At 43.0% G+C, this 27,959-nt stretch overlaps 1 protein-coding gene across 1 annotated transcript in view; it reads right to left on the minus strand.

The window, feature by feature from the left end:
* The window catches only part of LRRC69 (leucine rich repeat containing 69), a 56,447-nt gene that overhangs the window by 18,267 nt on the left and 10,221 nt on the right, over positions 1–27,959 (minus strand). The window contains exons 5-6 of the mRNA XM_060243518.1: positions 24,410–24,481; positions 10,421–10,522 (exon numbers count right to left, since the gene is read on the minus strand). Coding sequence (XP_060099501.1) covers positions 10,421–10,522; positions 24,410–24,481 — 174 coding nt within the window. The remainder of the gene's footprint in view (positions 1–10,420; positions 10,523–24,409; positions 24,482–27,959) is intronic.

Here is a 27,959-nt window from a genome sequence, read left to right on the forward strand (position 1 = left end):
CTCTAGCCAAGGTCTGGCCTCTTGGGATAGATGTGTCTAGTCACACCCCTCGACTGAAGACTCTTCTCTCAGCCCTTCTTGGTGTCTCCGACCCACATCCACTCCCTCAACCTCCTCACTAGGTCTTTAGCGTAGTTTCCTGGTGTCTGCGACCGTTCAGGTCTTTAACTGACTCACACACACACACAGCCCTCTCGGCTGGTTAGGTCAAGCTGGCCGTCTCTGGAAGACTTCCCCGTCTCCGTCTCCAGCTTCCACTCAGGATCAGCGGTCTTTTCAGCCCGTCTCAGGCCCCAACTGACCCTCTCAGTCTTTCTGTCAGGCTCCACCACTGACAGACTCCTGACTGAACTCCTGCCTCAGCAGTCTCTTGTCATAAACTAACTTTTTTTCCCTCCCTGAGAGCTCAGAGCACTTTGCCCCCACCCTCAGGTCACCTGACGCAGCCCTGTGCGTCTTCAGCTTATGCTTAACCCATTGCTTTCCGTCACATGTCCCTCCCCCTTTTGAGACATTGCGCAAGGCGAAAGGTCTCAGCCTTTTGCTGAGCAATGGGACATGGGCACACTTGCTTGGGTTACACTACGTTATAACACTTTTGTCATAACACCAACTTCAAAATTATATACATTCTTCCTCCGTTATACAGACTAATATTCTTTAACACTACTATACAAACAGACTCTTCAAACTTTACATTCTTCTTGACAGTGCATCAGCAATCACATTTTGCTTCCCAGGGATATGCTGGATGTCAAAGTTGTAATCTTGGAGCTGTAAACTCCACCTTATGAGTTTGCTGTTCGTATCTTTAACTTGGTTCAACCATTTCAGGGGAGAATGATCTGTGCACAGTGTAAACTTCCTTCCCCATAGGTATGGTTTCAATTTACCTATTGCCCACACAATCGCTAAACACTCTTTTTCAATTACTGAGAGGTGTTGCTCTCGGTCCAATAACTTTCTACTCAAATACAGAACTGGATGATACAGTCCTTCCTCTCCTTGCTGACTTAACGTTGCACCTACCCCCACATTAGATGCATCAGTAAAGAGGGTGAACTCCTTTGAAAACTCTGGAGTTTTCAACACTGGCTCAGTGGTTAGAACCACTTTCAGATGTTCATATGCTTTTTCACACTCTGTATTCCAGATTACTGGATCAGGGTTCTTCTTCTTGGTGCACTCACATAGCGGTGCTGCTATCGTGCTAAACTCAGGTATGAACCTCCTGTAGTATCCTACTACACCTAAAAATGCTCGAATTTGTTTCTTGGTTTGGGGTCTAGGCCACTCATGTATGGCTTGCACCTTTCCCCAATCTGCTTTGATCTTACCTCCTCCTAGCACATGCCCTAAATACTTAACCTCGGCCATGGCTAGTTGACACTTAGATGCTTTGATGGTGAGACCCGCATCTTTCACTCGCTGTAACACAATGGCCACATGCTGCAAATGTTCCTTCCATGTAGCACTGAAAATAGCAATATCATCAATATATGCAAGTGCAAATTCTTTCAGTCCCACTAGCATCTTGTCAATTACTCTTTGGAATGTGGAGGGAGCATTCCTTAACCCAAATGGTAACACAGTAAACTCAAAGAGTCCCTCTTTGGTTATAAACGCTGTTTTCTGCTGATCTTTTGGATCCATAGCTACCTGCCAATAACCTTTTGTCAAATCTAAGGTGGTAATAAAATTGGCAGCTCCAATGGTCTCGACTAACTCATCTATGCGAGGCATTGGATACACATCCGGTACTGTTATTTTATTCAATCTCCTGTAGTCCACACAAAACCTCATAGTTTTGTCTGGTTTGGGTACTAGGACTACAGGTGAGGCCCACGGACTTTCTGAAGGTACAATTAAACCCAGTTGTAACATCTCTTCTACCTCCTGCTGTACATACTTGGCATTCGGGCCAGTCACTCTGTATGGTTGGAGTGCTACAGGCCTCGAATCCCCTGTGTCAATCTTATGACACACTAAGTTCGTCTTCCCTGGTACATCTGAAAAGATTGTTTTGTACCCTCCCAATATCGTTTGTAATTGGGCTCTCTGTTCTCCATTAAGAGAAGGGGCGAACTGAACCTCCTTAATGGTTTCTTCCTGGGATATTTTCCCCCAACCCGACAATTCAGTTCCCTCCCTGACTCCCTTCTTTGCAACTAAAACCAAATTACCCCTGTCAAAATAAGGTTTTAGCATATTCACATGGAACACTTTACATTGTTCCCCATCTTCACTTAAGTTCACTACATAGTTCACGTTGGAGACCTTATGGGCGATGATATAAGGTCCCTCCCAGGCCACATCTAACTTGTTCTTCTTTCTGGGCTTCAACACCAGTACTCTGTCTCCTGGCTTGAACTCTCTGTCTCTGGACTTGGAGTCGTACCACTGCTTCTGCCGTCGTTGCGATCTTCTCATGTTGTCTGCAGTCTCCATCATCTGCTTGGCAATTCTTCCGGCGGTGCATTGTTCTTGCTTCTGCTGAATGAGCCGCTGCAGTTCTGTTTCACAAGTGGTGATGCATAGCTGGTATGTAGATGGGGAAGCTATACTGCTCAAAACTTGCACGGTTGGTTTCCTAGCTTGGACAACAGTTCCATTAGTTGTCTTGGGAGAGGATGACAAAGGTGCACACATACCAACTGACGACTCTGATCGAAGAGGCTTGCTGGACTGGACGATTTCTTGCTCTGTTGCTTGGCTGTGTCCTCTGCTCACTGGTTGGGCCACCTCAGAGGGTTCCAAAGAGCCAAACATGCTCTCCCACTCTTCTTCTGTCATCTCCCCAGTTCTCTGCCATAGTTCCTTCAGGCTGTCATCTTGTTGCTGCTCTCTGAGGAATTCTGCAGCAGGGATGGTCTGCAACATTGTTTCCTCTTCTTCTGCTGGTTGCTGTACACACACCTCAGGAGCTGCTTCTGGCCTGCTTCTTGTAACAATGTTGACAGGATTAGCTTGCTGTCTCTTTAACTCATCAGCTAAATCATTGCCCAATAGAAGCGATGTTCCTATGTCACTCAGGACTCCCACAATCCAATCACCTTGGAACTCTCTATACTTGATAGGAACTTCTGCTAGGGCCACTTCAAATGTAGGTCCTTTAATGCCCTTTATGGTGTAAGATTTCCCAGGCAAATACTGATGACTTTTTACTAATTCTGGCTGTACTAGGGAAACCTGCGCCCCTGTGTCCCTATAAGCCTTGACTTCCTCGTCATTTACTGTCACAGTCTCAGTATATTCCTCACTCAAGCTCTCCTGCACCTTCCACACTTTCAGAACACTATTGGGTCTTTCTGGTGGTGTGTTCTCTGGAAGTGAGGGGTTTGTTTCTACTTCTTGCTTTTGACTTTGCACTATTTTAACTGTCTTAGCTGGTGGGGTCTTTTTCCCTTTTTCTGGGCAAAATTTGGCATAGTGCCCAATTCCTCCACATTGGAAGCAAGCAGCCTGGGTCCTTCTATATGGAGGTGGACTGTACCGCTTTGCAGGGTTGTTGTTACCCGCCCCAGACTTCTCTGGAGAGTTCCAGACTCGGGGTTTTTTAGTTGGAGCAGTCCACATTGATCTCCCTAGATCTGATTCAATCCCATCTAGAATCATAGCTGCTTCTTCTACTGTTTTCAACTTCTTGTCTCTCAGAACCCACCTATACTGAGAGGGGACTTGGTTATAAAACTGTTCCAAGCCCACTAAGTTTTTCAGGTCTTCTAAAGTGGAAACTTTACTCCCTTCAACCCATCTGTTCAGGGCTCTGTCTAACCGACAACCTAGTTGAGAGTATGTTTCTCCAGGCTTCCTTCTGATTTCTCTAAATTTTTTCCTGCTTTGCTCTGCTGTTAAGCCAAAGCGGACTCTGACCCTTTCCTTATACAATTGATAATCAGAAGTCTCCTCATCCCTCAGTTCAGAGTAGATTTCACTCAACTCTCCACAGATCTGAGGTCTCAAATAAATCATTCTGTCCTCATCAGCAACTCTTAAATCTTTACATGTTCTTTCAAAATTAAACAAAAAAGCTTCTACATCATCCCCTTTTTGATACTTGGGGAATTTCTTTTGTTCTACTGTGAGGCGCCTCTCATTTCTAGTATCACGTTGAGACTCAGGCCTTCCTTGAATCTCCTGGAGTTTCAACCTGTACATTTTTTCCTCATGTTCTCTCTCTGCTTCCCTTTCTCTGTGTTCTCTCTCTGATTCCAGCCTAGCCATTTCCACTCCTCTCTCTGATTCCAGCCTAGCCATTTCCATTCCTTTTTCTCTTTCATGTTCCCTCTCTCTGTGCTCTCTCTCTCTTTCCGCTTCCCTTTCTCTGTGTTCTCTCTCCTCTCTTTCTACTTGAATTTTGGCCATCTGAATTTGTTTTTCTGCTTCTATTCTGGCCAATTCCAACTGTATTTTCATAGCCTCTATGCTATGAGTAGGATTCTCCTCAGGAATCTCCTCTTGTGTCTGCCCATCCCCCGTGGCTGTGGTAGTTCTCTTAGGAGGAGCCATTTCTGACAGGAATTTTTCACAAAACTGTCTTAATTCCTTCACTGCAGTGTCCCTCTACTTTCTGTGTGTCTTAGTGACACTTATTTTGGGGTTTTTCTTCGAAATCCCGACGCTGGCAACCAATTATCGCAGCGCCAGCTTCACGGCCTTACTGGATCTCTAAATTTCAGTCTCTTCGGGGTATTTTACTTGTTTAGATGGATGGGACCACAGCAGCTTTGTATTTTTCCTCACACAATATAGGCTCACGAGAACTTGAACTTAAAACCACAGATTTATTGTTACAAACAGTCTTAAACTGGGGATATGGGATATATTTACACAGGCTTAATCTTTTGTTTCAGGCTTCACGATTACTTTTACTTTCTTGAGTCTTGCACAGTTACACAGTCCACCTTTAACTCACTCTCCCACTCTAGCCAAGGTCTGGCCTCTTGGGATAGATGTGTCTAGTCACACCCCTCGACTGAAGACTCTTCTCTCAGCCCTTCTTGGTGTCTCCGACCCACATCCACTCCCTCAACCTCCTCACTAGGTCTTTAGCGTAGTTTCCTGGTGTCTGCGACCGTTCAGGTCTTTAACTGACTCACACACACACACAGCCCTCTCGGCTGGTTAGGTCAAGCTGGCCGTCTCTGGAAGACTTCCCCGTCTCCGTCTCCAGCTTCCACTCAGGATCAGCGGTCTTTTCAGCCCGTCTCAGGCCCCAACTGACCCTCTCAGTCTTTCTGTCAGGCTCCACCACTGACAGACTCCTGACTGAACTCCTGCCTCAGCAGTCTCTTGTCATAAACTAACTTTTTTTCCCTCCCTGAGAGCTCAGAGCACTTTGCCCCCACCCTCAGGTCACCTGACGCAGCCCTGTGCGTCTTCAGCTTATGCTTAACCCATTGCTTTCCGTCACAGTGGCTAATTGGGCTTTCCCCAGCATTGGTGGCAATGGGCCTTTTGGGGAGCCCAAAGACAGGGACCCCCTGGCCCAATCTTTTTGGGACTTGGGGGTTTTGTAGGGGAGAGTCCCCTGCGGGGCCCCTGCAGTTTTGGGGGCTCTCCCTCAAACCCCCTGCCCCCAGTAGTCTCTAATTATGCCCTATGTTGCCATTGATTTCAAAAGCCCATAGGGTATAATGGTGGGATAGGGGCACCCTTTTTGGGTGCCCCTGGAATGGGACCCCCTGGTCCAATCTTTTTGGGACTTGGGGTGTTTGTAGGGGAGAGTCCCCTGCAAATTTGGGGGCTCTCCCTCAAACCCTCTCCCCTCCAGGCAGATTCCAATATACCCTATTTTGCCATTGATTTCAATGGCTATAGGGTATAATGGGGCCGTATATTCAGAAATAGCCATACATCTACCATATATATGGCTATTCCAAGTACTAGTATTTGAAAATATATGGTATTCCGAATTTTTTGGCACCGTATATTTCCGAATCTGATTAATTCCGAATTATTATTTTTTTTGCACACCCCTAATTTCCTCCCCTGCAAGTTTTCTTTATTAGGCTTGCGAGGTCTTACCTGGATGCTAGTGGAGTACTTTTTTTGCACCACTGAGTTTTTTACCCAAATGCTAGAGCTTCCTCTGTGCTCACGCTGGGCACGTTAGATGACAATAGAGCTCTTTGGAGGCAGGGCTCCCCCTACCAGCCATCTCCATGCCAGTGGGTTGGAGGCCCTGAAATTGGGAGAACCTCTGCCATAGACATGGGAATGGGAATCCTATTCTTGATTCTACATACGAGCAATTATTTGCTGTTTTCGCTAAGTGGGGACAGAGTGTTTTACTTTCCCTTTATGTTCTAGAGCAATGGGTGATTAAAACATTTTTGCACATAATAATGAACTGTAATGGTATTCCAAAGTTCAGGCTCATGAAAACAAGGCAGACATTCAGCCTTTTCTCTTATCTAAGGTGGAAAATGTAACTAGAGTAATTTCCACAGGGAAACAGACATATGCAGTTTCCCCGTTGATGTGGGCAGTAGGGTTGCCACCTCTGGCTTTTAAAATTCCTAGAGGTTTTTTTTGGGGGGGTGTAGGGTTGCCAGACATCCCAGTGGAGGTCCCCCACTGCCAGGCCCCAACACCCTGCCACCTATCAGCTGGTCAACGGGAGGAATTTACCCTGAAAAAAGAAAGAGATCCAATGTGAAGAGTCATGTCTCTATCACTGCCCACATGACCTGGAAGTAATGTCATTACTTCTGGGTTGTCAGGCTAATACTCTGGTATTTGGGCACAAACTCTATTGTAGAAGCCAAATTTACCATATAGTTTTTGCTCAATACCAGAGTGTCACCCCCAATGTCCCAGAAGTGGTGATGTCACTTCCGGTCACATTGTCAATGACACACTGGGTGAGCCTCCCTGATGCTCCTGGTCAATCCCCCCATCCCCTACCAGTTGCCAGGCAACACCTAGGGAGGATGGAGTTTAGGGTGAAAGCTGGGAATTTAGAGGACCTGTTACACATTGTTATAATTATATTCAACTGCCTATTTAAAAAAAAATAGGGGGAGGAAATGCATGCCACAATGACAGTGTCATGCAAAATGTCTGCCATGCAGAGGGGAAGGAAACCAGCCTTTGCTATCTACATGGTAACCACCTAGAACTTCTTCCAAACTTCACAGAAAATCAGGTTTGAGAAAGTTTAAAGAAAAGTTGGGAAACTGTGGGAGGTAAACAAATGTACCACAGTAAGGACCAGCGCTAAGGGATCTGCCATTAAAAGTAGACCCTCGTGCTGTGCCCCCCTCAGCTCCCTTTTGGTTGTTTTTTTTCACACACTATGCATGTGTGCACCACAATGATGTCACTAAAAGTGACATCATCGTAAGGGGGACTAGAGAGCGGAAGGCGGCGCACGAGAGTACTGCCGTGCCACCGCTTTCCCCCTGCACTACACTCTTTGGAGGCTTCCAAGAAAGCCTCCAAAGAGTGTAGTTTTTAAAAGGCGACTGGCCCCTTTCGGGTTGCAAGCGGCGCCTTCATGGAAAGGCGCTGCTTGGCCACTTTCAACTGGAACGTTGTTTCTGCTTGCTGAGGGGCTGAAAGATTTCTCCAAAGCCTCAGCAAGCAGAACCAAGGCAGCACTTTCAGTCCTGGGTGCTTGAGAGTGCCCGGGACTGAAAGTTAAGCCCACGTTGTTTCTGCTTGCTGAGGGGTCGGAAGATTTCTCCAACCCTCAGGAAGCAGAAACAATGTGCCGCTGAAGAGCCAGCACCCTAGGCAGCTGCCGAATGTTGCCTAATGGACGTGCTGGCTCTGACCACAATTAGGGTTGCCAACCTCCAGAGAGTAGCTGGAGACCGCCCCCCCCCCCAAAAAAAAAAATTACAACTGAACTCCAGACAGCAGAGATTTGTCCTCCTAGAAAAAATGGCTTCTTTGGAGGGTGGATACAATGGCATTATATCTGGCTTCACCTTGCAGTGTAATCTGAAACAGAGTTACACCCTTCCAAGCCCATTGGCTTCAGTGTACTTAGAAGGGTGTGTCTCCATTTAGGATTGCATTCTAAGATTCCTACTTCAAGCCACGAATCCCATGTTTGTTAACTACAAAGGAACCATAAGCCTATTATGCATGTGTGTTTTCCATGGCTTTCAGACTACTTGTCCACTGGGATTCCCCCCCCCCCCCATTTCTGCATACATTTTCCTCCTAGTGCTTATCTCACTTTCTGTCCTTTTCTCCCTGAGTTTTCTGAGAGTGCAGTCATGGCAAGTTATTTTTTCATTCACTTCAAAACTGAAGCAAATCCAAGAGCATAATGATTCCATCAGATCCCCCTTCCCAGCCCTTTGCTGCCTCTTAACTCCTACCCCCTCACTCCCAACAGAAGTATTCCACCCATTCAGTCACTTTCTGCCATTTCCTTCCCTGCAACTGCTGTACAACCACTTTTTTATTTAGTGGTACAAGACTAGTGAAAAAATGCTAATAAAGACTTTTAAATATTTTGTGGTGAAAATTTAGCAAAAGGGCTGTAGTCTAAAGGTCACCTTCTGTCTGTTCTGTTTTTGTAATTTTTGTATTTCAGATTTGCTCGATTACATCTTTGTAATGATTTTATTAAATGCATCCAATAGGACTTAAGACCTAGCCAGTCACACATATTTAACATTATGAATTGTGAAGTGTGCAGTGTCCAAAACAAAGAATCTTACTGATGTGCTGGTGACACCAAACAATCAATCACAAATGGATTTTTAAATAAATGTAGCAGAAAGAAAATGGAACCAATCAATGTAGAGAAGGTACTTCCTGTTATGCACCAGCAATTTATTGCTAGTGCACAGATGCAAAAGCAGTCTAATGGGTTCTATTTCTTTTAGCACAGTATTGCTAGCATGCATGAACAAAAAGACTGCAGGGGAATGATGGAGCTGTGACACCTCTGACCATGACATTGGTGATGCAAGCTGTTCTGTCAGAAAATCCACACTATTGCTCTGTGTGCAAAACTCTCCCTCAAATTACTCCGAAGAAAAAGACACATAGAACAAATTGCTGAACTTGAATCAGAAAGTTACAGATTGAAAGGACAGAAAATAAAAAGTAAGGAGAGTATGAGCAAAAGGTTACAATTTCATATTTTTTGCTTATACAATGTAAGTGAACTCCATCAAATATGCTACTCTTTTCTACTCAAACAAAAGCAACTAAAATATAATCTGTATGAAATAAAACAACACGATTAAATCAATTTTTTAAAATAAATATTTTAACTTGCCTAGTTATTCCTTTGCTTTTATACTCTTGAGCACAAAACACACTGTTATGTCAAATTAATGTTTAAATTGGTAGCTTTTTTCGTAGAAAACTTCCTTTAATAAAAACTGCACATTGTTGACCTCTGGCTTTTCACAGAATAAATACTTATGAATGCTACTCTGAGCTCTTTACTGAAAGATATATGCAGGCCTTGTCCCAACAAGATTATTTGGTAGAATTTGGAAATATTATGTTCTGTTTTTGTTTTAAAAATTAGATACTGGTGTGAGGGTTTATTAAAATAAATCAGCTTATAATTTATTACTTGCAACAAGATCATTACTACAAACAAGAATAAAAAATACTATTATCATGGGGATTCAAGATTGCTTCTAACAAAAACAGGAACTTTTTAATAGTAGCAGACACGACATTTACAGAAGTCACACAATATTGTTTAATCTGGTACTGGAAACAGGTGGCATCTGCTTACCAGTTCTGTCTATTTGTGGTGATGCAAATTTATTTTAAATGCATATAATTTTAATTGTAACCAACTTCTAAGGCATGTTTACTACTATCTATGTGGCAATGAAAATATCACTTCAATACCCTCAGTATTAAACAAATAGTTTGCCAGTATCTGTTTTTAGAGAGGATGAGCCCATTCTCATCAGTTCTCAGAAGCTAAGCAGGGTTAGTTCTTGGAAGGGAGATCACCAAGGAAGACTCTGCAGAGAAAGGCCATGGCCAACCACCTCTGCTTCTCGCTTGCCTTGAAAGCCCCTTACTGGCTTTCAAATTGGCTGTGACTTGATGGCACTTTACACACACGTATCTCTTTTTAGTTTCAACAAAGAAAGCCTAGAAAGGATTTTGAAATAGTTTAAGGTATAGGAAAAGATTTGCCTGGTAGGTATAATCTTAGAAAGAACCCTACCCCACCGCCAAAACTTTTAAAATCCTGCATCATAGGAGTCACAGGGGGTGAAACACCAAAGAATGCCTTTTTTTTTCAAATTACAGGTAATGTTTATAAAATTTTATACCCATCCATCAGAGTAGCAGTAATTTTCATCAGTTCTTTAGAATAATTTGGTAGACAGTGCTTTAAATTACTTTGGCATTTAACAACAAAGTCATTTGAAAACTACAAGCAAAAAAAAAAAGTATAATTTTTCTAATTAGTAACCTTAAGCATTAAAATGTCCTCTTCTTGTATGGCACTAACTGGACGTTTCTGAATCAGTGGATTACCTTCACAGTAAAGTTCCACCAGCTTAAGATCCTGCATCTGTATAAACAACACAAGCAAGATTTTAATATAAGAGAACAAAATCAAATTTTCCAATGAATGCCATTCTAAATATTTATTGTTTTACTTAATTAAGATCAGAAGTGAAAAAAGGGAGGGGAACAAAGACTCTGCCATATATATACTTATTTCAATGTGTCCCACAAAATTGATATTCAATGGTAATGAAAGCAGGATAACATTCCAGTAACATACCAGGTTATGTAAAGGAGTACAGGGTTCTTGTGAGGAGTGTATATTTTAACAGGCATTATGCATGACACAAATTCACACTGATGATTATCCTAAACCCTTGCTATCAGATTAAGGTGGAAATTTTTTGCATACTTTCATTGGAAGGAACCCCCACCACTTAAACCAGTGACTTTATTCCAATTTAGCATGGCTAGGATTAGGGCTGTACATCTTTCAATAGGCTTAAATATGAGAGCATTTGAGCTCTCAATATCTTTCTGGAACTGACAGTTTACACAGTATCTTATATTTTCAACATGTATTTTAGTAATGAGTATAATTTTTCCATGTGCATTGCGTTCTGGGTTTAATAGAATCATAGGATCATCTAGTCCAGGGTCATCTAGTCCAACCCCGTGCAAAATGCAGGAAATTCACAAATACTGCCCCCCTAAATTCACAGGATCTGCATTGCTGCCAGATGGCCATCCAACTTCTGTTTAAATACCTCCAAAGAAGGAGAGTTCACCACCAACAGAGGAACTGCTCTGTCAGGAAGTTCTTCCTAATGTTGAACCAGAAACTCTTTTGATTTAATTTCAACTCATTGGTTCTGGTCCTACCTTCTGGGGTCAAAGAAAACAATTCCACAACATCCTCTATATGACAGCCCTTCAAGTACTTGAAGATGGTGATCATATCACCTCTCAGCCACCTCCTCTCCAGGCTAAACATCCCCAGCTCCTTCAGTCTTTCTTCATAGGACTTGGTCTCCAGACCCCTCACCATCTTTGTTGCCCTCCTCTGGGCCCATTCCAGCTTGTCTATATCCTTCTTAAAATGTGGTGCCCAAAACTGAACACAGTACTCTAGGTGAGGTCTTACCATAGCAGAGTAAAGCAATACTATCACTTCACGTAATCTGGATACTATACTTCTGTTAATACAGCCCAAAATTGCATTTGGCTTTTTAGCCACCGCATCACACTGTTGACTCATGTTCAGCATATGGTCCACTAAGACCCCTAGATCCTTTTTGCACATACTACTGCCCAGACAAGTCTCCCTCATCCTATAACCACGCATGGGATTTTTCTTACCTAAATGCAGAACTTTATATTTATCCCTGACATGACTTGTTCTTGAGAAACCCATGTTCTTGTTCTTGAGAAACTTGTTCTTGAGAAACTCTTAGTAATCACAGCCATCCTTTCTAAATGTTCCAGGACTGAATGACTGATGATTTGTTCTAAAACTTTTCCAGGTATAGACATCAAGCTGAAAGGTTGGTAGTTACGCGGATCCTCCTTTTTCCCATTCTTGAAGATGGGGACAACATTCGCCCGCCTCCAATCTTCTGGCACCTCACCTGTTCTCCAAGAATTCTCAAAAATAATAGCCAAAGGCTCAGAAATTACCGTATTTTTCGCACCATAAGACGCACTTTTTCCTCCCAAAAAAGTGGGGGGGGGGAAGTGTGTGCGTCTTATAGAGCGAAGGTACCATACGTACTTTCCTCGGGGGGGGGGGTGATCCGCTGCCTCCGTCCCGGCGCTTCCCGCCCCTGCCTGCCCGGCTCCAGCTCTGACGCTTACAGCAAGCGCCAGGATTGCTCCCTCCCCCCTCCGATCCCAGCGCTTGCTTTAAGCATCAGCGCTGAAGCCAGGCAGGCAAGCAGGGAGAAAGCACGCCACCCCCTCCACAGTCAGCGCTTGCGAAGCGCTGGGTTTGCAGAGGGGGGAAGCTTCCTCTGTCCCTGTCTGCGTGGCTTCAGCTTCTGCTGATAGCAAGGGCTGGGTTAGGAGGCAGCCAAGCCTCGGATCCCAGCCCTTGCTATCAGCAGAAGCTGAAGCCAGGCAGAGAGGCATCCCCCCCCCCTCCGCAAAGGCAGCGCTTGGCGAAGCGCTGGGTTTGCGGAGGGGGGGGGCTTCCCCTGTCACTGTCTGCGTGGCTTCAGCTTCTGCTGACAGCAAGATCTGGGTTCGGAGGCAGCCAAGCCTCGGATCCCAGCCCTTGCTATCAGCAGAAGCTGAAGCCAGGCAGAGAGGAATCCCCCCCCTCCGCAAAGGCAGCGCTTGGCGAAGCACTGGGTTTGCGGAGGGGGGGGGGCTTCCTCTTTCCCTGTCTGCGTGGCTTCAGCTTGTGCTATCAGCACAAGCTGAAGCCAGGCAGAGAGGAATCCCCCCCTCCGCAAAGGCAGCGCTTGGCGAAGCGCTGGGTTTGTGGAGGGGGGGCTTCCTCTTTCCCTGTCTGCGTGGCTTCAGCTTCTGTTGATAGCAAGGGCTGGGTTCGGAGGCAGCCAAGCCTCGGATCCCAGCCCTTGCTGTCAGCAGAAGCTGAAGACAGGCAAAGAGGAAGCCCCCCCCCTCCGCAAACGCAGCGCTTCGCAAAGCACTGGGTTTGCGGAGGGGGGCGCTTCCTCTGTGCCTGTCTGCCAGGCTTCAGCTGCTGCTTCTACTAAGGGCTGGGATCGGAGGCAGGATTGAGAGGGGGAAGGTGCCCAGATCTGGGTGCACAGCTTCAAAAAAATTTTTCCTGTTTTCCTCCTCTAAAAACTAGATGCGTCTAATGGTCCGAAAAATACGGTACATTTGCAAGCTCTTTTAGTACTCTTGGATGCAGTTCATCTGGCCCTGAGGACTTGGTTTCATTTAAAGAAACTAGGTGTTTATGTACTACCCCTATGCTGATCCTAGGTTAAAACTCCATACCCTCATTACATGTTCTGCTTTTGTCATGTCGAGTGTTTCCCTCAGAAGAGAAGACTGAGGAAAAGTAGGAATTGAGCAATTCTACCCTCTTCATCACCTGTTACAATTTAACTTTCCTACCCTCGCAACGTGCCTACCAAATGCTTGGTCTTTTTCTTACTCTGAACATAAGAAAAGAACCCTTTTTGTGTTGTTGTTGCTTTTAGCATCTTTGGCTAGGCTAAGCTCATACTGAGCTTTAGCTTTCCTGACTCTCTACAAGAACTGGTGATTTGTTTATATTCATCCTTGGTTATAAGGTCATCCTTCCATTTCCTAAATGAGTCTTTTTTATTTCTCAAGTCTTTAGAGAGTGCTTATGGAGCCCCCTTGGCTTCTTTATGCTTCTTCCATTTTTTCTTCTCATAGATTGTGATTGTGCTTTCAATATTTCACTTTTAAGAAACTCCCACCCCTCTTGAACCCCCTTCTTAAGAATTTGTGACCATGGGATTTTACCCAGCATAATAACTGCTTCATGATTAAAACAAGTGAACAAGTTGAAATGGGTAATTATATTAAGTTCAAATATAAACTAGACATGGAAGCTGGGGCCTGAATTTACCATGAGTTCTGTTTGCAGACCCATGAGGAAGGTGGGGGGAGAGCAAAGAGGGCAATGGCAAAACACAAATGTGGTCAATAATCAGTCAAAACACTACAAAGCACTATATGAAGTATAATAAACAAACAACAACAATAATTGGCAGCTCATTAAAATATTATCAATGTATAAACAGCAACACTAGTAGAAAAGCCATAACAAACACAGTCAAGAGAAAGAGAGAAAGATGACAACACTGGAAATAGTATTCATAATTAAACTAAGTTGGGCAGAGCCAGTAGATAACCATGTTATAAAAGCTACTCAGTGTGCAAAATGCCAGAAAAGTGTGAATATAGGGAGTTAAAGACAAAATGAAGAAGAAAAGAGGATTCTGTGCAGCTGACATATTTGCAAAACACTTTACAGTATTTTCCTCCAAATTTATAAAATGTTGAAACTTTGTGACATTAAAAATTTGTGCCTCCAGGGCAAAATGAGTGAATAGGCAATTATATTTTGGGTCACGTGGACTGTAAAAGTAGCAGTCATCATAAAAATATAGCAGTTTTAAGATTTTTTTTTTTTTAAAAAAACTATAACCATGACAGAATCCCTGAGGTGTAATCCAAAATCCCCTTTACAAGAAACATCAAGAGATGACTTCATTCTCATAAAATATAGTGAAGAACAGATCAGACAGCTTGAAACTCTCCAGTTCTACAACTAGCTCAAATTCTGCATTAAAAAGTGACTACCAGTTGTTTATGAAGATTAATTTAGCAGATACTTATAGATATATGGCATGGTCCAGGTGAAGTTAAAACCTTAAATCCCACTGATTTTATGTGTTTTCTTCCCCTGAAAACAATGGAACTTAGCAGTTCTTTAATTTAACTGAATTTTGTCAACAATAAAGGGGTACATCTTGATACAGAAGGCCAGATAACCAGTATTTTCAGCACACAGATTATTGATTTACAAAGGCTGTATTTATTGTGACAACAACAGTCTGTCTCCACAGTGGGGGAGAGGGGGGAACAAAGCAAATTACATCATTTTCTTGTCCCCCTTTTGATCTGTACAACAATCTTGTGAAGTAGGTTAGACTGAAAGTCTGTGACTGGTCTGTGGAAGCCAGCTTCCACAGCAAGAACCTGGAACTGGCAGACCCTCCTCTGAAGCCCTAACTCTAGGGTTGCCAAGTCCAATTAAAGAAAAATCTGGGGACTTTGGGGGCAGAGCCAGGAGACATTAGAGATGGACCCAAGAACAAGGATGTGACAAGCATAATTGAACTCCAAGGGAGTTCTGGCCATCACATTTAAAGGGACAGCACACCTTTTAAAATGCCTTTCTTCCATAGGAAATAATAAAGGATAGGGGCACCATCTTTTGGGGCTCATAGAATTGGACCCTCTGGTCCAATCATTTTGAAACTTGGGGGGTATTTTGGGGAGAGGCACTAGATGCTATACTAAAAATTTGGTGCCTCTACCTCAAAAAATAGACCCCCCAGAGCCCCCAATACCCACGGATGAATTCCCTATTATTCCCTATGGGAATCGTTCTCCATAGGGAATAATAGAGTGCCCAGTAGACATTTCCCTCCCCACCCCACGCTTTCTAAAGGGGGGGAGGGCCTCCAAACCAGGGAATCCCCTGCTCCCTCCCTCTCTCTCACATCCAAATACTTACCAGATCTTCTTCCGGAGAACTCTTGCTGTGAAAACGAAAGCAAAAGAAAGGGAGGGGCCGTTCTCCCAAGCCCTTCCTGCTTCCTGCCCAGCCTTAAAGGGGCATACATTTTACAAACGGCTCAGGAGCTCTATAATAACATGAAGCCTACAGGTATGTTCTCCCCCCCTCCACCCCCCGCTTCCTGATTTTTGAAGAGCGGGAGATGAGGCTGCGAACCCAGGGGTCTCCCACCAGAGCGGGAGGGTTGGGAAGCCTACCTAACTCCTATGCCATACTGGCTGTCTTAGGACAGCCGCTGCTGAACAGTAGCAAGCAACCAGGCCTAAGGTAGCCAACCTCCAGGAGGAGCCTGAAAACCTCCTGGTATCACAACTCCAGACAACAGATCTCTCTCCCCCTGGAGAAAATAAATACTTTGGAGGGTGATTATATACATTATATTTAGCTGAGGCCTCTTCCCTCCCCAAACCTTGCCCTCCTCAAACTCCACCATAAAAGCTCCAGGAATTTCCTACCAATCTGGAACTGGCAGTTCTAGTCAGGACAGGGCTCAATGAGTTCTCCCTCAAAGGCCTTTAGTGATACCTTTCACACCAACACTCTCTGATAATGTTGTTAGTCTTAAACACAGGAATTCATTCTCTCTCTCTCTCTCTCTCTCTCTCTCTCTCTCTCTGGCTTTCCCTCTCTCCTCCCTCTAGGGTTGCCAAGTCCAACTCAAAAAATAACTGGGGACTTTGGGGGTGGAGCCAGGAGACTTTCCCATTCTCTAAAATAAAATAAAAAATACAGCAGTGCAATTTCCCAGAATAGTCTTCATGATCTCACTGAGGCTTTACACACAGGAGCTGCTGTATATCCAGCCAACTTTTTCAGACTAATAAAGGTCAATGAAAAGAGAGAGAGGCAAAGTTTTCCTCCATCCCATAAACAGGTTTCCATACAAAAACGTTTGGAACAATGCAAAACAAGCACAGAGACTGTGCTCTCTTGCTCTTGCTCTCTTACATACACACTTACTGGCTCTAGTTCCTACACAAAAACGTCTGATACGAAAGCAAGCAGAGGGACAAGCTCTCACTCTCTCACACATGGCTCTGCTGCTGACCCCTCCCAATGCAGCTGTCACTTCCTGCTCAAATTTAAAGACACGCACATACATTTTAAAACACAAAGTGTTTGCATGCTTCTAAACCTGCAGAAGATCTAAAGACACAGGGTGGCTGTGGGGGTAGGGCTTCCCCCCACTGGCCAGCTAGCTGGGGGTGGGGTGAAGCCTGGAAAACCAAGGGTACCCCTGCTGGCACCAGGGGATTGGGAAGCCTCCCTCCCTCTATTTGCTCTGCTGCCACAACATGCCATTTTCACCCCATCTCTATCTGTTTCTCTTCCAGAGGAGGAGAAGGAGGAATTCTCAGCCAATCAAGACTTTCTCTGGGTCTTCCTTGCCTCCTCTCTCCCTCAGCCAATCGAGGGAAGGATTTCTTTCTCTCCTATGTGAAGCAGCAACAGGCAGCTTAGCCAATGGGAGAATATCTGAATCGTGCTAAGAGAATTATTATACAGGAGAGATACATTTGAGGAAAGAATTTTGATAAGGTCTTCGTAAGCGGTATATTTAAACAGCTCTTATAGTAGTTCTAAGAATGTCACAAGTCATACTCATTTTATTCATATTAGAACATTAGTACAATTAAACAGAAGTGAGAATGACATAAGAAACATCACAAGAGTCATAACTGTTTATTCAAATAAGTCTAAAAGGACCACAACAAATAGTAGGCACAATCCAGCCAAGAAGTTTTAAATTATACTGTTTTCATTGAAATTTACATGTGCAATGAACAGGTTTACATTACATGCAAATACACAAATTAGAACCCCAGCATTATGGTTTAAAACACCAAGTTAAACATTCTCAATGCTGGCTGCATAGTGCCAAGCTTCTTCCACTGGGAGAAATAGTCACCTCTCCCTCCATAATATCTAGCTTACAAAAGTCACCCTTTGGCCTTTATTTTTTGCTCACATATACTTTTGGCCTACAGACAGATGTAATTTTTTTCCTCTACTGGTACTTGAGGTTTATAGAGCCAGTAAGCCATATTTTAACGCCAACATACACATTGCTTATATTATAGAACACTTGCAAACTTTCATTCCTTTTTAACTTACATAATTCTAACACTTGTAAAACGATAGTCCAAGAAGGATTTTTGGTTCAGAATCCATTTGGTTTTATAATGTGCTTCTTTGCATTTTCATCATTGTTTGAACTTTTTCCTCTCAAATGTATATTTTTCAGGTGGAGGCTTAAAGTTGAATGGAATAATTCAGAAAATGCGCTGCAACTCATTCCACAGTTTTACAGGCCTGTGTAAAGTACAATATACACACAAGGACCCAGTTCCTCCAAGGACCCAGCTATTTTATTTATGTATTTCATTTATACCCAGCCTTTCTCACCAACTGGGACTCAAAGCGGCTTACGTTGTTTTCCTTGCTTTCCTGTTAGTCTCACCGCCCTCTCTGCTCATCCAAAGTCAGGCTGACTGGCCCTTCCATGGCAGAGTGGAGATTTGAACCTGGGTCTCCCAGAATCTGGGTCCAACACTCTAACCATTGCACTACACTGTCTCTCACTACACAAGACACCGTTTCTGAGTCTGCTGGCTCAGGTGTGCGGGAGCCAATTCAGAGTGGGCTTGTGGCATGCAGTTGGAAGAGGCTTGAGCCTCCCCCACACACACCATTTTCCCAACCTGCACTGACCTCAGGGACTCATTTTTTGTCCTACTGGGGAATCTAATATTTAGAGATAAATTTCCCCAACAGGAAAACTGTGGCTCCTTGGGGGCATTTCAGGCTAGAAAAACAGATCCAAGTGGGGTTTCAGACGTCTCTCCCCATAAATCATGGTTCTGATATGAGCCAGCCTCCACACACCTGAAAATCTAAGCTTCAGCTGAGAACTCTAGAGTAGCCTGTTGACAGTCATTGGAGATGGCCATATCATGTAATCAGGCTGTTAGTAAAGAAGGCAGAAAGCAGACCATGTTCTACCTGTAGATCCCTGGCAGGGTAATGGTAAATTTCCTAAAGTTCCCAACTAGAGATATATACAAAGACCCCATTGCTTTGTTCTCCCTAGCTTCTCTCCCTAGTTCTCAGGATGAACACAGTCCTCTTTGCTTCCTTATCTCATTTTCCAAGAAATTCTTCTTGGAATATGCAATGTCTGGTGTACAAGAAGAGAAGCAGCTCAGGAGCAACATATGGAAAGCTAGTCATACAGGAATGTGGAGATCTACCTTCTTCCCTGCTAAGTTGTTCCAGATGACTGGTCAGGCCTGATGGAGATATCGGCAGGCACTTAATTAGCCCTAGGCGTCTGGTTAGTTTCCCTCTATCAGATCATTAATCTCCTGGCAAAAGGTACCCCTCAACAATGCTTCTAGTTCATTTTGGATACAGTGCACAAGTAATATTCTTACTAGAGAATCTTGCCTCCATTTTATCTTTTTATTGAATATAATTGATTTACATGGACAAAAGGATATACTAATATCATCCACTGATTTTACATAGATAATTAAAATGGAGTGATTACTTCAGCCTTTTTTTTTTATCAAAACCAAACAGTTACAGCCAAGGAGTGTCTTCAGAGAAAACACTCCAGATGAATTCAGTTTTCTGAATTTATAGGCTTTCAAACATTCCAACAATAGCTAGCTGTCTTATCTAATAAGGGCTCATGTTCTTGGCTAATAAACTATAATTTCAAACACCATACCAAATTATCAATATTCAAATAATTTCTTCAAATACTGGTAGTTCATTCTGGCTACTTTTTATGCTAACAGTACCCATTGTATCAACTTGATTGTGTATTTTATATTATTATATGTTTCCTGTGTGTGACTCTGCCGTATAATAAATAAATATCATATGTTTATATGTTGGTCCTCAATCACTCTTTGAACTATATTTTTATTTCTACATTTTATTGGACAATCTTGCATTCTCAGACATTTCTCCTGGGTCTAGACACATTACATCTGTTAATACTAATTATACTATTTCTAATGTGCCATATTAGTGTCATATCCTTTGTTCTTTATTCTATTCAAGGTCTCTGGACTTCCTATTTGGCATGAAGCCAGGTCAGTCTTGCAGAATTATCTGCCATGATTTCTGTACTAGTACCCCAGTATTTTTGGCTATATCTGTGATGGTAATTTCCTTGTGTGTCCTCAGAATGCTTTTCTCAGGCTGCTTTTGCTTTCTTCTAAGAACTGTGCCCTCCCTCTGTGTAGCTAGCATTGCCCCCTCCCCCAGTATGTCAGTTCCTAAATAATCTGTTCTAATCCTTAATCAGTTGGTTTAATTGACACTCTTCCAAATTTCCACCTGTGCATGGGTTGGCCCCCACTGCTATAGCAACTAGTCTAGCTGGCTACACTTCAGCCATTCCTCCTCTGTATAGTCATAAGTAAGAATGTGGCATAAACAGATGCTTAAGCATCTAAATAAGAAGAGACCGTTATACATCTCTCAGATTCAATATTCTTCACTTGTACAATGGCAGTACTAATTGGCCACCTTGTACAGGTTTTTGTATAGTAGTTTTAGAGTCTGATTTGGAATCCCTGATGTATAAGAACTCAGATGAATTTGCACAGGCAACTATCCCACTGCTGTATAACAGACAGGTAACTGTCTCCAACTGGCAGACCCTCAAATAGGTCTCTCAAACCTAAATTATGATCACCATGAGCTAAAACATTCTGCCCTTCATTATGTATACAACTACAAGGATGACCTTAGCATAAGTTCCTCAGTGATGGCACCTGGAGGGCTGTAAAGAGAGTTGTTGGCAAATAAAACTATCCTGGCTTATATTAGGAATGACCCAGGTAGCCATATCACCACTGAATCTGCATGGCTGATACAGTTACTATCCTATTCCAAGCAAGAGTATTATTAGTATGTACAATTAAGTATGTACACACTCGGGAGATTTCTTGCATTATCATACTGAGCCACAGCAAATCTTTTTGTTGCATGAGTTGGAAAACTCAAAGGGTGGCCTCCTTTCTTCTACTTAACATGGACACCACTGGCTAGGAAGTTATCTTGCACAAGTCTCCTTGAAATGCACCATGTGCAAGAGCAGTATTTATTTTAATAGAGCTTGCTCAAAACTTCCCATGAAGTTGTGCTTCCTGGTCAAATCTGTTTGATCCCATTCTGTCAAAATCTTCTGCTAAAATAGCTGCCTCACCTAACTTTGTGATGTCTAATCTGTTAGTAAAACCAAACATAGGTATATACTTGTAAATCCAGTTTTTCTTGCAATAATATAGATGACCTATATGTACACATATTCTTTAAAACTCATACGCATACAGGTGTGTTATCCATGCTGCTATTGGAAACACTGATAACATTAACGTGCACAAAAATCGTGTTTACTATGAAACATATATTTGTTCAAAGTAGGCAATAGTTTTGTGCTCTGAGATTTCAGTATTTGCTGTACCAGACTTAAAGGCTATCAATGCAAAATCTTGGAAACAATTGTTCTTTAGGATGATTTTTTTTCTTTTTAGTATTTTCTGTAGTATACTAGAAGAAACAAGAACATTTGAGCCTGTAATATAATTTAGTACTGCCCTCAGGTGATTGCTGATATTATTGCAATCACACATTCAAACATCAGTCAATACATCAAATTCCCATCATGGTCCCATCAGTGGATACCTAAATCCAGAGACTGGGACCATGAACAGAAATGGTAGCTTTCTACAAAACAGGGGGAAAACCCAAGTTTGCAAAAAAACCAAAAACTGAAATCTTAAAGAGGAAGGGGAAGGTTAAATTCATCCCCAAATAATAGAAATAGCTCCTTCAGCTTTAAGAAATGAATGCCCTTAGTGGCTGTTGCTGGGCAACCATAACAGTATTTTTGGCCTTCAAGTCTTGGTTTCTTTTTGGAAAAGGTGAGGAAGGGGAAGGGCCCTTTCCAGGGCTGTTTTGGCCTTTGAGGGAAGACTCATACCATCAGGAGATTTGCTACAAACCAGTGGCATTCCAAGGGGGTGCGGTGGGGCAACCTGCTCTGAGTACCATTGCCTCCATCCCCGAGGGAGGGCTCCTTTATCCCTCCAAACTCCAAAGAGCCTGCTTTCCAACTTGACTTGCAATCTGTGTTTTTCATTTAGCAGATTTACTCTGCATTGGTGCATGCCTTTCCTTCTCACAGACTTGAGACTCTTCAGAGTGGAGGGCGGGATATAAATCCAATATCTTCTTCTTCTTCTTCACATGCGCATGCAAGGGAAGGTTTGGGGGCTGTGGTCAAATGTAGGGGGACCAGCACAGCTCTAGGCTCTGGCATGCACATGTCATTTTCCTCTCACATGTGCACACTAGGGAAAGTTTGGTTTGGGCGTTGTGGTCAAATGCAGCACAGCTATAAAGAAGTAATACACACAAAAGTTGGGGGTGAAGAGTAGGTAGAAGTTTGGCCACTTGCAACAAGGAGTTTACTGATGGTCCCTGCCTGGTGGGAATGGGCTCCAAAAGAAGGCTTCATGTTTGCAATCCAGCTGAGCCCTCAACTTTGTATGCATGTGCAATGCCCCAAAGCCACCTAATCCAGTCTGGCACATGTCTCTAGCATCACCAAGAATGGGGGGCAGGGGGGGGAGTGTTTAAAAATTATCTGCCCCGGGTGCCAAATAGGCTAGATACACCAATGCTACTACCTATCTTGCATGACTCACCAAAGTCTATCTTCTTGCTACTATTCAACAGGAAAGCTACTGTGCTGTAGTGGTCAGAGTTTCATACTAGGGTCTGGGAGACCCAGGTTAAGATTCTCACTCTGCTATGGAAGCTTGCTGGGAGACCCCATGTCTTCACCATCCCCAGCCACAAAATCTTCATGTGGCATGAAATGAACTTGGAACACATTGGAGAAAGTACCAAAATAATAGCACTTAAGCTTACATGATATTATATACAGAGACCCCTGTTCTGTACCACTATTCACGTTCTCTCAGCCACAGTGAGGTCACCATGTCTGGCTAACAATTGAGGTAAGGAAGAGAAGAACCCACAATCTCCATGTGATCAAAGGAAAGTGCCCCCAGCGGGTGCTATTATCAATTTCTTTTTACAGTGGCTATTACAGTTATATTCTGCCTTTCTTTCAGAATGGTGGTATGGAGATCTCCCTTCTGGGGACTGATCACATCTAGACTTCTCAATTGTTCTAAGTGAAAAACTTCCAAATAGCATGTGTTTTTGTATGCATGTTTTTATTGTTTGGTAAGGGTTTTGTTCCTTTAATAAGGCAAGTAAAAAGTTTTTTGAGACACACTGCATTTTAATTATGCACAGAGTACACAATTTGACAGCTACGTTGGGCTTCTTTTTTTAAAAGAAAGTCTAGTTGTAAATTTCAAAAACAAATATAAACATATAAATATATTAATTAATTCAAATACAGCAGATTTTAACAATGAATACTGACATATTCCTATATAGGTAACTTAGCTTAGAACGATAGTTAGAAGGGACCTCCAGGTCATCAAACCCAAACCCCTGTGCAATGCAGGAAATTCACAAATATCTCCTCCCCCCCCCCCACACAGACACACCCAGTGACCCCTGCTCCATGCCCACATGATGGCAAAGTGGATCCTTGGCCAAAGTGGCCTGAAGAAAAATTGCTTCCTAACCCCAAAGTGGAGATCAACAATTTCCCCGGGCGTGTTAAGAAGAACTAAGCACTGATGCAACCTTTCCTGCCCTCCCTCTCATGATCTGCCTAAATTCACAGAATCAGCATTACTGTCAAATTGCCATCTAACGTCTGTCTAAAAACCTCCAGAGAGCACACCACCTCCCATGGAAGCCTGTTCCACTGAGGAACCGCTGTAACTTTCAGGAAGTTCTTCCTAATGTTTAGTCAAAAACTCTTTTGATTTAATTTCAACCTGTTGGTTCTGGCCTGACCTTCTGAAACTCACTCTAGTAATCCCACAATCTACAGATTATTACTTCCTGTACCGGATTCTTCATCTGATGAAGTGTGCTTAGAGAGCACACAAAAGCTTACATTCTAAATAAAACTAAGTTGGTCTTAAAGGTGCAACTTTACTCCTATTTTGTTCTACTACTTCAGACCAACACGGTTGACTACTGAAGGAGAGCCCCTGAATAATTAATTAATACCCCTATAATAATGAATAAGAGCTTGATTTGCCTCTAATCTAGACTGTCTGATGTAACATTCTGTTAAAATGCTGGCCCCAGTAAAGTGAGTGTATGCCCAAGCTAGCTAGCTAGCCAAGATAAGAGAAAGGGCCCCTTGGAGGTGCCTTGCTGAAATAAATAATTAAGGGAACTTTGTCATGGAAATTTACCAGGGAGAACTCAGTGGAGGCGGGACCCTTTGAAATCAGATAAGCTCATGTGCCTGCTTGCTTGCCTCTGTGTGGATAAAACTGTCTGTATACAGAATGATTGGAACTCAGTCTTTGGGGCAGCAAGCCCGACTGGGTCCTACTTTTTGGTACCAGAAGTAAACTTCGCTTCAAACCAGAATTCTGTGCGGACCTCGTTATTTTTCTGCTACGCTACTTAGATTATTACTTAGTTTAAGGTATGGATTCATTTCATACTTACTGCAGTTGGGAAAATCTGAATGCTGTTTCCTGCTACATCTAGAACTCGAAGGCTCCCCATTTTGCAAAGACCCTAATTGAAGAAATACAATGAATGCCAAACTTCAGTATTAAATGAAAACAATTTAAATGTTTAAACAATTTAAACACTTAAATGCAAGGAGGAAAACGGTCTTAAATATGTGAAAATGATAGGAGAGAAGAAAACAGTTGTTGATGGAAGAAAAATAACAATATTAAAAGAGAAACTGGAAAGAATTATAAGGCAGACCTTGACAAATTTTCTTTAGACCTAGGAGGGGCCAGCCCCCAAATTAAGAAGCTGAGGCTCATCCATACCAAATACATTTTTTCCCTCTCATAGTAAGCAAATTTATTGTTGTCTCTGTTATAAATGAGGTTGTCAGCTGGTCTGGAGACAAATGCCCTGTCCCTTTAGGAGAGGATTAATGGGACTTTATCGGGTGCTATTATTTACCTCCATGCCATAAAAGCTTCAGCAGTCCTTCACAGTAAGCCTCTATTAAAGGGACAGGACATTTTTCTGCACACTTGTTAGCAACCCTAAATTCAGCAGATGAGTCTACTCTAAGATGTAAGAACATCAGGCAGTTGTGAAGAGCAGGGCCTTTACTGTGGCTGGCCCTAGTCTCTGGAATGTCTCCTTGAATAAAGTCATTTTCCTTCTTTCACATGTGGTGCAAAATGTATTGTTCATATGAGGATGACTGTCTGAAAAGGCATAGTCCAGGAAAAAACATGAAAACTCTCACAACTCCCTGCAGGAACTAAACCCACACACCTGTCACTGGAATAAACACACATTCTTCCCCAGTTTTGCCGCAACTCCATATTTTCCCCCCTTTCTTTGTCATCTTATATCAAATTCAAGATCATAAGCTCCATGAGGCAGTGACTTGCCTTCTTGTGCTATGTACAGCATCAGTTTATGTAATACCACATCACTTGATTCACCTAAATGTGAACAAACTGGGCCTAATTTAATGGTTTCCAGTAGGACAGCTTGCTAAGTGTGTGCCAACGAAAACAACCTGTGGCACCTAAAAGTCATGTATTGCAGCATCAACTTTTATAAACTCAAGCCTTTTTAGTTTAAGCTAATGTTAGACTGCTGTGTAAGGTGAACAGCTACCAGAGCAGACTCCCCCTTTCCCTTCTCTTCCTTTTAAATTCTGTAGCAGTTTACAGGCTGAGAGCCACTAAAGCTTCAGGCACCATGAGCAAACTTCAGGTTACAAAGGCAAACTAATGCCCAGAATTCATTTAGGCCTCCTATAAAGGGCAGTCAAAATTACAATGTCTTTCTATATTAACATATTCTAAAATAAATACATCTAGCTCAGAGTGGCTAAACTACAGCTTGGAGCTACATGTGGCTTTTTCACACATTGTGTGGCTCTTGAAGCCTCTACTGCCCTGTCAGCCAGCTTGGAGAAGGCATTTGACTCTTTAAACCACTTCTCCAAGCCAAGCCAGCTGTAAGCCAAAATGCCCTCAAAAGAGGTTGGGGAATTGACAGGTGGGCACCTTTGGCTTAAAAAGGATCTAGAATCTATGTATACAGGATTCCACTTCCAGAAATTATTGTTAAATTTACCAAGGACACTAATTACGTAAAACAATTATGATTTTATTACAGAAAAATATAGAACACACATACAAGATAATAGACTCATATAACATACATACAGACCTAATAAAAATAGAGAGAAATGCATAGAGGTAACATAAGGATGGACAAACAGGGTGATAGTTACCGATCGTAGTCTTCAAGGAAGGCTCCAATGGCGACAAACGAGGACAATGGGGAAGGGGACACTCAACTGGCCAAGAATCGGGGATGTATACAAACAGCAGGAATGGGGTACTGCTAGATGCACACCTGTGGGGAGTTGGGACTGTGGTTATAAGGACTACCTTGAGCCCTTAGGGGGTAGGAGGTACAGGGGCGGATAACAGGTGGTCAGCTGGTACATGACCTCAGAAAAGGGGAGGCTCCGCAATGACCATAAGGGCTGGACTTATGTGGTAGTCAATAGCCAGTTTATTGGGGGCACCTGGTTGGATGCCCATACCTGGCGAATGAGCAAACCTGGCCCTGGTTACCTGATTGGACTTCCAGGTAACAATGGGCCAAGGGGGGAGGCTCCAGGATGACCATTAAGGGAAAGAATGGGTGAAATTATTGGGGTGGAAGTTATTAAAAGGCCATCAAAACTTATCTAAAAGGTGACAATAGATGGCCAAATTGCTACCTAAGGTAACACCCGATCTATACAAAGATACTTGGCTCTAGATGAAGATGTTCTTCCTCTTCTTCACTCTTCTACTGGCACCATCCTTTGTCTTGGGTTCCTTTGGACAAAGGCTTAGGCAGTCTGGCAGGATCCATGCCTAAGATAAGCTTGATTGCCTTATGCATAGGTGACAGAGTACGTGAGCCTCCCGCTTCACTGTAATGGAGTCTGGCACTGCAGGAAGATAGCTGCTGGTGATGTTAGCCTTCCCATATGGATTCTATGGTCAAGGCTGGAAACCACTTGCCTAGACAGTTCCTGGCGGCGCACCTTCTTCCGCTACAACGGCCGAGATGGTGATCGCACGGAGTGACTGGAAACCCATCTATTCTCCTGGTTAGCACCCTTCCGAAGACACAGAGTGCTGCTGCAATGTTGTGGCTGTTAGTACTCACATAAGTCCCTTACAGTCTGGTAGACAAAACCCACATTTTCCTGACAGATGTGTGTGAGTTGAGTCTCCAGGCACCCTGGCAACCAAATGGGTGACTACGATGATCTGAAATTAGGGGTCTTTTTCTCACACAGCTAGCAGCTTGAAGAGTGCATTTCCACCTCTCCCTTTCCCCCATCTATTTTCCTTCCTTCCTTCCTTCCTTCCTTCCTTCCTTCCTTCCTTCCTTCCTTCCTTCCTTCCTTCCTTCCTTCCTTCCTTCCTTCCTCTGACACTCATGTCTTGCAGCTCTCAAACATTTGACATTTATTCTATGTGGTTCTTATGGTAAGTATAATATAGTGGGTTCAACGCAATGAAGAGGCAAGGTGGTAGTGACCATAGCTCTTTTGCTGCCTTCAGTTCCTAAACACACAATATTATTTTTTAAATTACATGGCTCCCGTGCTGCAAGGTTTTATTTGATAGTTCAAAAACTGATACTAAAACATTTATTTGCATCTACTGGAACTTTTCATGGGCAGAAGGATTTCCTCCCATGGAGTGTGAGTTTTCCAGGAACAGCAGGTGAGGGGCATTTTGGGCTGCAGTGGAAGGTGAGAAAGTCCTGCCCCATAGGAAGAAATCTGTCTACCCAAGAAAAGACTCCAGTGGATTAAATCCTACAGTTTAGGCAGACACCAATGTTACCAACCTGCAATTCAAATCTATGAGTATTAAAATAACAGAGTTTCCATCTATAGCAAAACCATCATAAATATTTTGTTTTTACCTGCTCACTGAAATTCTTCCATTTGTAGTATGCAGATTTTTTGTTTTAGCTTTTTCCCTTTCCTATA

The sequence above is a fragment of the Heteronotia binoei genome, chromosome 7 (genome assembly GCF_032191835.1).
Source record: "Heteronotia binoei isolate CCM8104 ecotype False Entrance Well chromosome 7, APGP_CSIRO_Hbin_v1, whole genome shotgun sequence".
NCBI classification, from domain to species: Eukaryota; Metazoa; Chordata; class Lepidosauria; order Squamata; family Gekkonidae; genus Heteronotia; species Heteronotia binoei.